The 14,835-nt window shown below is 39.0% G+C and overlaps 1 protein-coding gene across 1 annotated transcript; it reads left to right on the top strand.

Annotated features, from left to right (window-relative positions):
• The first annotated feature begins 91 nt into the window (after window positions 1-91).
• On the top strand, window positions 92-10,012 carry adam9b (ADAM metallopeptidase domain 9b). The gene is made up of 22 exons (XM_057826199.1): window positions 92-296; window positions 408-472; window positions 555-628; window positions 705-780; window positions 852-928; window positions 1,134-1,326; window positions 1,423-1,485; window positions 1,579-1,650; window positions 1,722-1,891; window positions 1,969-2,059; window positions 4,481-4,611; window positions 4,692-4,863; window positions 5,619-5,708; window positions 5,829-6,024; window positions 6,183-6,294; window positions 6,370-6,550; window positions 6,643-6,729; window positions 6,802-6,907; window positions 9,007-9,142; window positions 9,225-9,318; window positions 9,511-9,548; window positions 9,607-10,012. The coding sequence occupies exons 1-22, from the start codon at window positions 230-232 to the stop codon at window positions 9,731-9,733; spliced, it is 2,418 nt and encodes an 805-aa protein (XP_057682182.1). The 5' UTR covers window positions 92-229; the 3' UTR covers window positions 9,734-10,012.
• Window positions 10,013-14,835: the final 4,823 nt, after the last annotated feature.

The following is a 14,835-nucleotide window of genomic DNA, read 5'->3' as shown; positions in this document are numbered from 1 at the left end:
TCATGCTTTATTGCTTTAAATGGAAAATAAGTATGTGAAAATACATTAACGTGTAGTTTGAAAAACCTACTGGCCAAAGAAGAAGCGAAACATTTTGGCCACACCCTCTCTGACGCACCTGTGCATAGGAAGAGGTTCGACGCTTAGTTCTAGTATTAAAGTAAAAAGTCACTAGGATTATTAACATAGGCGTTTTCCGTCGTTTGGTTTTACGTGAGTTTGTGAGAACATGGTCGAGCATTACCTCATCGTCGCTGTTTTATTGCTGTTTTTTATTCCTGGATTTGACAACAAAGGTGAGTTGTTTGATGAGTAGTTGAGACTAAAGCATTAAAGCCCGAGTAAACGGAAGTAAAGATGTGTAAATATGAAATGGTTTTGTTTGTGTCCTTTACATTTTCTTACAGACATTATAAATGGGTTAAAACTTTTAAAGTATTCCATCGTTCAACCTCAACTGCTTTCTACACAGGCAAGTGACAGTCAATTTTGCTCACATAATTAGGTAGCACTTTTCTCCCAAAAATCTATTTTTTTTTTAAAAACTGTTTCAGAACTCTGAGGAGGATAAATCATATTTGCTGAAAATAGACGGCACACCTTATACTATTCATCTGAAGAGGAACAGGTTTTTAACAAATTAAGAAAATAATTCTATAAAATCTTGAGAATATTATGGTTTATTGTTGTTTCCTGTTTCTCAGGGATTTCTTGCATCCAGATTTTGTCCGAGATCATTTTCATGTCACTGGTGATCGCAGAGCAGCACATCTGAAGCATGTAAGTTCATGTACGACTTAATTCAGAACCATTTCCTTTTAGAAGTTTAGTTGGTTTCGTTTTCCCTTCAGGTGTCTTGTTATTATCATGGAGAGGTGGAAGGCTACAAGAGTTCACTAGTGGCACTCAGCACTTGCCATGGATTGAGGTTAGGACTCGCTGATTTACTTTGGTGTCCATCTGGTGATTCATTTGAGCTTATTATGCAAACTGGAGTTCTGTTAATCAGTCATTCCCAACGATTATATGAGTAGTGACAGGCAGAATAAGGAAATCTGAGACAGTTTGTTTCCACCTAACATATCTGGAGTCCTTAAATGTGATGTTTTGCTAACATTTTGATTCATCTCTAGGGGTGTGATCCTTTTTGCAAACGACAGCTATGGACTCGAACCTGTTCCGCTGTCCCTCACCAATGAGCACCTTTTGTACCGACTGACCGACATTCAGACTGAACCCGTCAGCTGCGGAGTCATCCATGAAGCTGTAGCCACCCCAACGCATGAACCTTTTGAGCCCAGACAAGCAATCTCTGCTCTGTTGCGGGTCAGGATGCTCACATTTATTATACAGTGGCTAGGCAATTTGACTTGTACTAAAAAAAAAAAAAAGATGTTCATGTCATTCTGTTTAATTCAACAGAAGAAACGCAATTTACCTCAGACGAGATTTATCGAGCTGGTTTTGGTTGTGGATCATCTCCGGGTGAGTTTTCAAAGTAATGCAAGTAATTCTTTACACAGATACTCACTCTCTTGTGAATGCTAAACTGCAAATATCGGTATTTTTAATTGACAGTATCAATTCAAACAAGGGAATGAGACAGCGATTCGAGAGGAAATGGTGGAAATGGCCAACCTGCTAGATGGGGTAAGATATATAAAGAGATTGAAAACATTCAATTAATTCAGTTTGAAATTATCCTATCTGTTCCATTATAGTACTACAAGCAGCTGAACATCCGTGTTGTGCTAGTGGGCCTAGAAATCTTTCAACAGGAAAACCCTTTTTCAGTGGAGGGCACAGCGGGCACCGTGCTGCGCGACTTCGTCAAGTGGAGGAAATCTGACCTGTTGCCGAGGACCCGGCACGACATCGGTCAGCTACTGATGTGAGTTCACAGCGGTCGAGTGATTGTCAGATAAGAAGTCAGCAAGTGGCAATGGTTGTTTTGTTGTTGTTTTGAAGTGGTCGGGCCAGCTCATACCCAGGTGGTACGCTGGGAATGGCTTTCATTGGCACGGCGTGCTCAACCACCAACTCTGTCGGAATCAATGTGGTTAGTTTGACTCCTGACTCATCAATATTTTTGATTCTACTCCTAACACATACAGTGGTATGAACAAGTATCTGAACCTTTTGGAATTTCTCACACTTCTGCATAAAATCACCACCAAATGTGATTTGATCTTTGTCAAAGTCACACAGATGAAAAAACAGTGTCTGCTTTAACTAAAACCACCCAAACATTTATAGGTATTGATATTTTAATGAGGATAGTATGCAAACAATGAGAGAAGGAGGAAAAATAAGTAAGTGAACCATCACATTTAGTATTTTGTGCCCATTCCCCCTTTGGCAGCAATCACTTCAACCAGACACTTTTTGTAGCTGCATATCAGTCTGGCACATCGATCAGGACTAATCTTGGCCCATTCTTCTCTACAAAACTGCTGTAGTTCAGTCAGATTCCCGGGATGCCTGGCATGAATCGCTGTCTTTATGTCATGCCACAGCATCTCAATGGGGTTTAAGTCTGGACTTTGTCTTGGCCACTCTAGAACATGTATTTTGTTCTACTGAAACCATTCTGAAGTTGATTTACCTCTGTGTTTTGGATCATTGTCTTGTTGCAGCATTCAACCTCTTTTTAGCTTCAACTGTCTGACAGCCGGCCTCAGGTTTTCCTGCAAAACATCCTGATAAACTTTTGAATTCATTCTTTCATTGATGTTTGCAATTTGTCCAGGCCCCAAGGTAGCAAAACAGCCCCAAATCATGATGCTTCCTCTACCATGCTTCACGGTGGGGATGAGGTGTTAGATGTTGGTGAGCTGTTCCATTTTCCCTCCACACAAGAGTTTGTGTGTTACTCCCAAACAATTCAACTTTGGTTTCATCAGTCCACAAAATATTTTGCCAAAACCTCTGTGGAGTGTCCAAGTGCCTTTTTGTGAAAGTTAAATGAGCAACAATGAGTTTTTTTAGACAGCAGTGGCTTCCTCCGTGGAGTCCTCACATGAACATATTCTAGGCCATAGTTTTACATATAGTTGATGTGTGCACAGATATATTGGACTCTGCCAGTGATTTCTGTAAGTCTTTAGCACACTCTAGGGTTCTTTTTTACCTCTCTGAGTAATTCTAAGCTGAACTCTTGGCGCCATCTTTAGTGGACGGCCACTCCTTGGGAGAGAAGGAACAGTGCCAAACTCTCTCCATTTGTAGACAACTTCTCTGACTGTCGATTGATGAACATCCAGAATTTAGAGATGGTTTTATACAAATCAACAATCTTTGATCGCAGGTCTTCAGACAGCTCTTTTGACCGAGCAATGAAGCACATCATACAATGCTTCACGTTAAGGCAATTCTTACCAGGTGTGTGTTTTATAGTGGGCAGCGCAGCTTTAAACCACTCATCAGTGATTGGGCACACAACTGACTTAAAATGTTTGGTATAAAATGGTTTCAATTGCTATTTGTCTCCCTAGGCACAGGGTTTAGCTACTTATTTTTCCCCTTTCTGTCATTGATTGCATGCTATCCTCATTAAAATATGAAAACCTGTAACTGTTTGGGTGGTTTTAGTTAAAGCAGACACTGTATTTTCATCTGTGTGATTTTGACAAAGATCAGATAACCCACATTTTATGGTGATTTTATGCAGAAATGTGAGAAATTCCTAAAGGTTTAGATACTTTTTCATACCACTGTAATGGTAGTTTAGTAGTGATTAATTGAACATACCATAAACTTGTAAACATGTGGGCTTGTTTGATAGGCCCTCTAGCTCAATTCTATTTTACAACAAATGCAAGCTAGCCTCACATGTGAGGTGTAGAATGAGCTTGTGAAAAATGACACACCTTCTATTATTCATGTGCATGCATCACACACACATGCTACACAGGATGAAAGAGGAGTCCTCATTCAACCAGTTTGACTGTGACATTCTTAGGCCATTGACGAGAGAGAGAATTGTTCGATTCTTTCCATTCATCTAGTAAATGTGTTATATTGGAAGGCGTTGTGGTCTAGTAGCCTGACATCGGCAAAGTAACTAGACAAAATTTGATTTTGTGACTCCAACAAAAAAACATTAATTGTTTAAGTCAGAACCATTAAAATGTTGTCACTTTTTTATCTTTTGAGGAATTTATTCAAGCTGATCAAGTATTTGTGCACAAAAATAATCTTCCAAACAAAAATATTTAGTGGTCTTGTCCTTCCTTTTCTAACCACCTTAAAGTTTAAAGAAGATTGAAGAGATGAAGGGAAAATATGTGATCGTGCATAGAATGACCCTTATTAGCAAAAAAGCAATACACTAGTGAAATTTGAAATGCTATTACGATAAAGGCAAACTTGTTTCTTTCCTTTTGAACTCTTGATTTATAGGGAAAGCATAATGTTTAATAGTGGGAAGTACTACCTCAATTTTTGATATCTTGTGACTAAGTTGAATGTTTTTAACCAGTTTAGTGGTGACAACCTGATTTTCACTTCCACTGTTGTGGCCCACGAGATCGGCCACAACCTGGGCATGAATCATGATGAAGACCGCTGCCAATGTGATGGAAGAAATTGCATCATGGCATCTACAGCAAGGTAAAACTCACGAGTTTGTGAATTTTGTCTCTTATTTGTGTTATTTACAAAACGTCTGCTGCTTCCGCGGTGTTGTTTAGTGGCGCCACGAGTTTCAGCCGCTGCAGCGGCGAAGATTTCGAGGCGCTCATCCTTAGTGGAAGAGGGGAATGTCTGATTAACCAACCCTCTCTCTCGGACATCGTCGGTGGAGCAAAGTGTGGCAACGGCCTTTTGGAAGAAAACGAGGAATGTGACTGTGGCATGCCAGAGGTAGTGCAAAGTTTGATATGTTTGTTCTGTCCCCCTCCCAAAAATTATATAAGATAAATGGAATCATTGGGGGCAGAGCATAGAACCTTGGGGCAAACCATAAATGAGAGATTAAAGAGAGGTTAAAATTTCAATGATGAAATGTTCTTGCCTGTTAAAACATTGAAATTTAGGGAAAGCATACAGTATACTAAAAGTAAATGTATGATTTAAATACCATTCTAACTTTACACAATTTACCGTACAAATGTTGTGGTACCTAGAATATAGTGTACAGATCTAAACTCATATCAATTCTCGTGAGTCACTAACTGTTTAGTTTAGTGGTTGATTGACGTGACATTTAGGTAAGCAGGTAACAGGTAAGTGTGGTTTCACTTCCCATTCAGTATTCATGTGAAATTTTGAAAAGCTCTATGTGCTGTGAGATTGAACAAAGATGTGGTCTGACAGCTGGGTATCATCAGTTCCCTATCGCCAGCAGCAACATAAACCGTAGAATATATTTACCCTTGATTGGTTCCTTACGTGTCAGTTTTTTTTGTTTTTTTTTTTAATTATGTTGCTAATGTATGTAATTTAGCTGTGCCATTATACCAGATGGCTACTTGGGTGCATTAGGTACCCTCTATTTCCTTGTAAATTCCTCCAGAATTTATGGACTGATACATTGCGACTATCAAACAAATATTTGTTCGTACTGAGCTGTATTTTTGTGGCCGAATCAGAGTAATTTTTTTTTTTTTTTGTCGCAGGATTGCGAGAATAAATGTTGTAACGCTGCCACCTGCAAACTCACCACTGGATCCGCTTGTGCTCAGGGCAGCTGCTGCCAAGATTGCCAGGTGGGCAAGCTACCATATTAACATTACGCTTTACAAAGAGATTGGTTACAAAGATGCATGTTATCTGAAAATGATTACAATTTGGTTGAACTGGAAATTGTTACGCTGTTCCACTTCTAGCTCAGAGTGGCTGGGACACCGTGCAGGGGGTCTGCCAATACGTGTGATCTTCCCGAATTCTGTAACGGGACCAGCGCCTTCTGCCCCAATGACTTCTACATCATGGATGGCATGCCCTGTCAGAACAGCGAGGCGTATTGCTACGAGGGCCGATGCCAGACGTACGACTTCCAGTGTCGAGGTCTTTTTGCGCCAGGTAAGTTTTCCATCAGTAACTGCAGCCACGAGTTCACGCTTTGTATGAGTCCAATGTGCCCATTTGGGACTTTTAACTGGACTATTTCTTTCACCCATCAGATTAAAAATACATTCTCTCAATTTTGAAAGTTTTTTTTCCCCCCTTGATTTTGGCAGATCAAGCAACAAAGGCAGCAGATGTTTGTTTTCTGAATCTAAACATGAAGGGAAACCTTTTCGGCAATTGTGGGATAACCAACACTGGAGACTATATCCGATGTGGTTTGGCGTGAGTCAAATTTCGATCTGCTGGGCTAGTTTTTAATCCGTGTGGAAAAGCATCCAATGAGTGTTTACATTGCAGAGACGCCATGTGCGGAAAGGTGCAGTGTACCAACGTGGACGTCAACCACCCACCTCCGGGTGCTCATGTCAGTATACAGGTCATAAACGGGTCCAGGTGTGTCAACGCAGATTTCAACCTCGGTCCAGATGTGCTGGATCCTGCCTATGTTAATCCTGGGAGTCCTTGTGCTGAAGGAAAAGTAAGAAGTTAAAGAATAAATATAAACAGAAACCTTTTCAGAGAAACCAGCCAGGCAAGCCTTGTCTTATTTTGCTCTCGTGTTCTTGTCAGACCTGCATAGATTTTAAGTGCGTCAACGCCTCTGCTCTGGTGCCAAACTTAAACTGCGACGCCAGGAGGACGTGCAACAGCCATGGGGTTAGGATGACTCTGACTGGTTCTAGTTGTCTTGTCTAGTCAGGCCCTATTGATTGTGTTTACTGCCTCCAGGTTTGCAATGACCAAGGACATTGCCACTGCGACGATGGATGGAGCTCGCCAAACTGTAACCGGGCGGGGAATGGCGGCAGCATTGACAGTGGCCCAACTAAGATAGGTACAGTTGAAATTCATTGTTTTCTTAATGTGTGTTAAGTCATTGATATGTTATTATAAAAGGTGGTCTTCTGTTGATTATGATATATATATATATATTTTTTTTTTTTTTTTTTTGGAAAAATACAATATTTTGATTACACTGTATATAAAAGAGGATCTTGTTTTACTTATTTATTTATTTTAAATTAAATGTGATTGGAGTATGTTAAATAATAATAATCCCTCTAGTGGTGCCCAAAAGAATCACAGAATTTTTGTAATCGAGTACAGTACATTTAATACAGTGCTGTGGTTAACTTTCAGATAGTGTACTATATATAATTTATTTTAAATCAAACTTACATGTTATGTGTTATCGTTTAAACCAGACATGTCCAAAGTCCGGCCCGGGGGCCAAATGCGGCCCTTGGTCAAATTTCATCTGGCCCCCAGCCTCTATCATAAAATCAATAACGTCTGGCCCGCACACAGACTTAATAAATTGGTCGGCATGCTACCAGCTAATGAAGTAGCTTACACACTAAATGCTGCTTCTCATTTACCCACTAAAAGGCAGCAGCACTCCAAACACAATTACCCTGTGTGACCCTTTACTCCCAATTTTCTAAAATGGCGACAATCAACAACAACAAAAAAAAAGAAAGTTGACTGTGACGGCCGACGCTTTAAGGATAGGTGGAAATTGGACTATTTCTTTACTAAAATACGCAACAACTGTGTCAGCCTCATTTGCAAAGAGACAGTCGTTGTTTTTAAAGAGTTTAATGTGAGGCGATATTAACAAACAAGACATGTACATGTACGATAAGATTACAGGGAAGATATGTAGCGACAAATTGAAGCAACTTGAAGCTAGTTTAATTTTACAGCAGCAGTATTTCGCAAGAGCCCGAGAGTCGAAAGAGAACGCCACAAAGGCTAGTTGCGAGATTGTTGAAATAATTAATTTAGGGCTGTCAAACGATTAAAATTTTTAATCGAGTTAATCACAGCTTAAAAATTAAATAATCGTATTAATCGCAATTCAAACCATCTATAAAATATGCCAAAATTTTCTGTAAATTATGTTGGAATGGAAAGATAAGACACAAGACGGATATATACATTCAACATACTGTACATAAGTACTGTATTTGTTTATAATAGCAATAAATCAACATGATAACATTAACATTCTGTTAAAGCGATCCATGGATAGAAAGACTTGTAGTTCTTAAAAGATAAATGTTAGTACAAGTTATAGAAATTTTATATTAAAACCCCTCTTAATGTTTTCGTTGTAGTAAATTTGTAAAATTTTCAATCAAAAAATAAACTAGTAGCTCGCCATTGTTGATGTCAATAATTACACAATGCTTATGGTGCTGAAACCCATAAAATCAGTTGCACCCAAGCGCCAGCAGAGGGCGACAAAACACCAAAAAACACAAGTAAGAAGTGGACATGACACTGTGCTGTTATTTTAATCTGTTTGAGCGGGGCATGTGCGTTAATTGCGTCAAATATTTTAATGTAATTAAAAAAATTAATTACCACCCGTTAACGAGATAATTTTGATAACCCTAAATTAATTTAAAAAAAATAAAAATAAAGCAAATGTGACACACAGAATGGCTTGCTAAAATTTGCTTAAATATATTGTTCTACGTAAAGGCCAAGGTCGGCCCACCACATTTTTGCCACACCAAATATGGCCCCCTTTGCAAAAAGTTTGGACACCCCTGGTTTAAACTGTGCATAATCTTACATTGACTATCAACAATAGTAAATATGTATTTTATGGATAAAACCTCATTTTTGATGAACACAGGTGTGCCCAACATGGTACTGTAAATTGATTTAGCTTATTTTGATGTTATTTGTTAAACTAAGTATTTTTGTGCATAGTACTTGATATAAAAATAATAACACTGATCTTAATAAAACTTTTTACAACTACAGTATAATGTTAAAATCCAATGCATACACCTCTGCTTCTGTGAAGAATATTTTGTTTTGTTTTTTAAATTTTAAAATAAGATTTTGAATTGAATTTTTTGTTTGTTTGTTTTGCTGTCCAAAGTGCACCTTTATCAAATGTACATTGTGTGTTTTAAGACCACTCCCTTAGGAATGGCCTGTTGATCTTCTTCCTGCTCATCGTTCCTCTACTGGTTCTTCTTGTTCTGGTACTGCTTTTTCTCTTCAAGAGAGAAGCGCTCAAACCCTGTCTCAAACCAGCCCGCCGTTTCAGGTAATCAAAATCTTATTAGATGACCATGTAAGAAATACAAAAGTACTGGAAAATAATATGTAAGTGTGTTTAACTTTTCTAGGCCACATCATACTGAAAATGGCAGATCCAACAGACCTACAAATACTGAGACACACACTACCACTCAAATTCCAGCAGACGTCCCCCCACAGAGGGTAAATATTTTTTTCACTCATTCATCCATTGCTGCAGGATATTTGATCAAGTTGTTTATTCAGCTGCAGCTAAAACTGGAATTACACCTATTGTAAATGCAATCGTTACAGTACATAATAATCAAGATGTAGTCTGACATGGGAAAAGGGTTATCCTCATATCTTTAAAAAGTTTTTATTCTCTCTTATTAGCTTCCATTTCCACCAGCTACTTCAGAGCCGATTTCTGGGTAAGAACTCATTAATTACATTCCATAACTCAAACTTTACACTTTTTCAAATGTTCAGTTACAGGTATGGAGAACTGGATTATTGGAATGCAGATTTAAACACGAATTCAGCACACCCCCAAGCTCCCAGGCAGGGCCCCGGAGTCCCCAGAGCTATTCCCTCCCCGTCCACCAAACCTAGTTGATTATCTTTTTTTTTTTTCCCTCCCCATATGTTGAATATGAGATTTTATTAATGGCTAAGGAAGAACTCCGAAAATGCACTCTGAAATGTTTGGTTGTTGTAGTATGCAGTAAGTCATCATGTGTAATGTTTAAAATTGGTAGGTTTGTAATTTAACTGTAAAGCACTCTTTCAAATATTGTGTACAGATTGGGTATATTTTCTTAAGATCTTTTATGCCTTTGTGAAATAAAGAAAAGTCTTATTGTGATAAATAACTATCTTACTGGACAGTGGACACAGTCTTAAGTGATATGGGTCTACAGAAATCAAAGTAGCTCTTCCTTTATTTTTTGTAAGCCTCGGTGAAATTTTGTTTGACATTTATGGTTACGCAATGTACGACTAGAAGAACCATAAACCTAGAAACCGCAATTCTAAAAGTTCTTGCAAAACTCGAACCCAGTGATTCTTAACCTGGGTTCGATCGAACCCCAGGGGTCGGTGAGTGAGTCTAAGGGGTTCGGCGAAGGTAAAGAAACGCAGAGCCCTAGTTTCGTACGCTGATTAAATCTAGGCAAAGTGGCTTTTTAGACCAGGTTTTGGACTGGTTTGCTTCCAGTGTACAGGCCTAATCCATTTTTTTTTAAACTGCTAGTCCTCAATCTGATGGGAGGAGGAACTGGTTTGCTCAGTGGAAGGTTGACTCGCACTTGGTATGAGGAAATACAACCGAAGCGGGGTCACAAATTTTGACCCGTTTATCAAACATGCTGTCAAAATGAGAAGAATATTGAATTGGAGTTTGATAAATTATTGGTGTGCTAGCTTCGATATATTGGCGTTGATAATTTATTTCAAAGGGCATAGGTGGAGTTTGACTTTTGTGGCGGGGGGGGCAAAACATGTTGATGACCTCAAAACGCAGTGTTAGCAATAAAATTAACTGGCTCTGTTGTACAATTAGCGTCTTTAGTGGGACAAACTGAAACTCTCACCACTTTGGCGGTGCTCTCCGGCATTTCATGGTCCATATATTCAATCCTTGGTACTCGCACAGTCATTGCGGTTGCTTTTGAAAGCTTAGGTTTGAAAAAAATTGCCTCTTCTTTCCTCAGGTGGTTTTGGCTAAGCAAAGCAAATGACAGTCTCTAAGGTGCTAGTCACATGATCCGTTCGAAAAATAATTTTGACCCATTATAAAAGATATTTTTTGTTGTTTTATTGCTTTACTACTTTTACAGACAACATTTTAACGACAAAGTCTTCATTTTAAATTCAAATATAGGAAAGTCGATTACATGAACTCCGCGTATTCTGAAGGGTTCAATGAATCCACATGTAAAACTTGTGGGGTTCTTAAGAACCACTGCTCTAACCCTTTCACGCACGAATATGTATCTAACCCTCGCAGGTGACACATTGGCTAGATGTCTAATCCATTTTAATTAGACACCTAATGCTGTCAATGGCACAAACATGAGTATTCACAGCTAGTGTTGCCGGTTTAATTGGATGTTTATCGCCTTCAATGGCATGCATGGAGTCAAATACTATGAAAGGAACATCAACTTTAGATTTTTACTTGGGGGCTGCAACCAATGTGTATTTGTCCTTATTTAGTTTCACTTTAATTGATTTAGTTTTTATTAAGATTTAATTAATTTATCATTTTAGGATTTTACATATAAAGATTAATTACCACTATCCCTGAAAGGTTTAAGTGATTTGATTGTTTCGTTTTAATAGGAATATTTCGTATACAATGATCCCTCGCTACTGTGCCCCCTCTGTCCATCCCGGATATTTTTTCAATTACAAAATAAATACAGATCCCGAGCCAATCGTGTAGTCTCTCCTGTCACTCCTTCTCCCTGCTCTTTGTTGGTCAGGCAGTGCACTGGCATTGCTTATTAAAGTTTACGATGATTGACAGACGTTTGGGTTTGATCTAGCCAGAGTCGCCCCGAACTTCAAAGCTCTGCACGCATCCACCATCGTTTAACTTGTTAAACAGTTGCTGTGACAACTTATTGTGTGTAAATTAGCAGCTTGAGTGGATTTGAGTGGACTCACTCAATGAAGCAATTATTAAAGCCAAGCATTTGTCTACTTTATTCTTGTTTAAAAAATAATTCGGTGGGACAGTAACATGTTTAAAACTTATCATAATTATTACATTTGAAGTGCTTAAAAAACATTCACAAAAAAAATTATATATACTGTATATCTAAAACAAACAAAAAAATCGTCTTGCCCACCTTGGCGGTATGGTGTCTCCTTTCAAGCTCGAGTCCTCTACAAGAGGCCTGGGAGCTTGAGGGTTCTGCGCACAATCTTAGCTGTCCCAGGATTGCGCTCTTCTGAACGGAGACGTCGGACGTTGTTCCTGGTATCTGTTGGAGCCATGCACTCGGGTCTCCAGTCCATACTCGGCACAGATGTTCCTGTACACTAAGCCTGCTACCTGGTTGTGTCGTTCCATGTACTGTATGCCTTGCCTGCCAGCATCTTACACCCTGCTGTGATCGCTGGACTGTCTTAGCGGTCTCTTTGCATAGCCTGCACCTGGGGTCCTGTCTGGTGTGATAGACCCCGGCCTCTATTGATCTTGTGTTTCAGGTCTGTTCTTGTGCTGCCATGATCAGTGCCTCCGTGCTATCTTTCAGCCACTGGTATGTTTTTCCCATTGTTGGCGTTGGCTCTGGACCTCGTACCTTCAACGCCGCGCATTCTTTTTCTTTTCTGGAGGCTTTAATAAAAATGGAATCGACACACAAATACTGAGAGTCTTAGGGTGCAGTCAAACAACAAACACATGTTTTAATGAATGAGGCACACACATTACAGTATCTGACTTCAATATATACCTCACATTTTACAATCTAGTGGGTGTTTACTTATTAAAACCATTGGTCAACAAGGAACAGTTCTGGGGTTTTCTTGTGGCTTCCCCTGATTGGATGAACAAAGACTTGAGTAGACTGATGGGGGTTCATGTTACACCTTTGTGGTCTTCAAATGACTAAGATAACTGAGCTTACTCTTATAACACCAAATGCTATATGCTAAAACTAACCAGAATGTGAATGCATGATTGCTTTGATTAATAATAAAAGACTACATAATGCATACAAGTGAACACATAAATGTAAGTACATTGTAGGGGCTTGTCCTTCCATGATAGCTCCTCAGGGTCCTCCTCCTTGCTGGGCTTCAGTTGCCTGAGGCATTCACCGAGCAGGCCAACCACCAATTGTGCAAGTTCTCCTACTTGAAAATATTAGAGATCTGTAATTGTCAACATGGGTAAACCTCAACCATGAGAGACAGAATGTGAAAAAAAAACAGAAAATGACATAGTTTGATTTTTAAATAATTTACGGTATTTCCAAATTAGAGTGGAAAATAAGTATTTGGTCACCTACAAACAAGCAAGATTTCTGGCTGTCAACAAGGTCTAACTTCTAACGAGGCTCCACTCGTTACCTGAAACTCATTATCTGTATAAAAGACACCTGTCCACAACCTCAGTCAGTCACACTCCAAACTCCACTATGGCCAAGACCAAAGAGCTGTCGAAGGACACCAGAGACAACATTATAGACCTGCACCAGGCTGGGAAAACTGAATCTGCAATAGGTAAAACGGTTGGTGTAAAGAAATCAACTGTGCGAGTAATTGTTAGAAAATGGAAGACATACAAGACCCCTGATAAGCTCTCTTTTTTGAGTTTTTTGAGTGAAAATCTTCCATCAGCAAGGGCATTGAAGATGAGATGTGGCTGGGTCTTTCAGCATGACAATGATCCCAAACACACAGCCAGGGTAACAGAGGAGTGGCTTCGTAAGAAGCATTTCAAGGTCCTGGAGTGGCCTAGCCAATCTCCAGATCTCAACCCCATAGAAAATCTGTGGAGGGAGTTGAAAGTCCGTGTTGCCCAATGACAGCCCCAAAACATCACTGCTCTATAGGAGATCTGCATGGAGGAATGGGCCTAAATACCAGCAACAGTGTGTGAAAAGCTTTTGAAGAGTTACAGAAAACGTTTGGCCTCCATTATTGCCAACAAAGGGTACATAACAAAGTATTGAGATGGACTTTTGGTATTGACCAAATATTTATTTTCCACCATGATTTGCAAATAAATTATTTAAAAATCAAACAATGTGATTTTCTGTTTAATTTTTTCCACATTCTGTCTCTCATGGTTGAGTTTTACCAATGTTGACAATTACAGGCCTCTCTAATATTTTCAAGTGGGAGAACTTGCACAATTAGTGGTTGACTAAATACTTATTTGCCCTACTATAGCTGATAATGGCCTGGATCTTATTCTTGCCATATATATTCTGTATATATGGTGGAAAACACTAGACAAGACTGAAAAAGCATTTTATGCTCTTGCACTCCTCTTTAAAAGAAACTGCTGTATTTAAAGCCAAAACAACTTTTGTGTTTAATAGAATAATATATGTATATGCTGCCATAGCATATTCATGGCGCAATAAGCCCCCGAACTATTTTTAATTTGTCCGTTTTACCCTGGAAACCCCAGTTTACAGACGTCGCGCAACTGCTTTTGTTTTAACCTAGCCATAAAAACAGGGTAAGTAGTTATATTTATTATTCGAAATGTCTGTCATTTTTAGCTTAGAATCATTAACACTAGAAAACCCAGCAAAGGCCGAATCGGCCTTTCCCCAAGACAAATACTCCTAATATTCCCATATATGAATGGCTCTTGTCTGTCGGACAACGACTTTCCAATTCAAAAGCACTTGGGTCATTTTGGCCACCTCTGGGTTTTTCTGGGGTAGAAGCCAAATCGGCCATTGCTTGGGACTATTAGGAGTACAAGAATTCTCTGGGACTTCTAGAGTTAATTGATGTCTGACATTTAGTTTGGAAAAAAAAAAGACTTTTAAAAATCATTCACTCGCTTATTTTAAACCTTTAAACAAATTACATCACACTGAAAAAATTGCTGTCAGTAAAAAAGTCACAAATATCTATCGCTTCATTGAATTTTTTTCGTTACTGTTACATTTTCCCCAAAATTTTAGATGATAAATAATCGATCCAAACAAAGAAACATTGGGGTGGGGGGGTGGGGGGGGCGTT

The sequence above is a fragment of the Corythoichthys intestinalis genome, chromosome 21 (genome assembly GCF_030265065.1).
Source record: "Corythoichthys intestinalis isolate RoL2023-P3 chromosome 21, ASM3026506v1, whole genome shotgun sequence".
NCBI classification, from domain to species: Eukaryota; Metazoa; Chordata; class Actinopteri; order Syngnathiformes; family Syngnathidae; genus Corythoichthys; species Corythoichthys intestinalis.
Note: the sequence above shows the minus strand (reverse complement) of the source record. Positions and strands in the feature narration are given on the sequence as shown.

Bases quoted from the DNA above. Each gene is read 5' to 3' on its own strand.
- adam9b (XM_057826199.1), top strand. From the start codon at position 230: ATGGTCGAGCATTACCTCATCGTCGCTGTTTTATTGCTGTTTTTTATT. The intron at 1,892-1,968 runs GTGAGTTCACAG...GTTGTTTTGAAG, and splicing joins GACATCGGTCAGCTACTGAT to TGGTCGGGCCAGCTCATACC. The intron at 6,730-6,801 runs GTTAGGATGACT...TACTGCCTCCAG, and splicing joins GGACGTGCAACAGCCATGGG to GTTTGCAATGACCAAGGACA.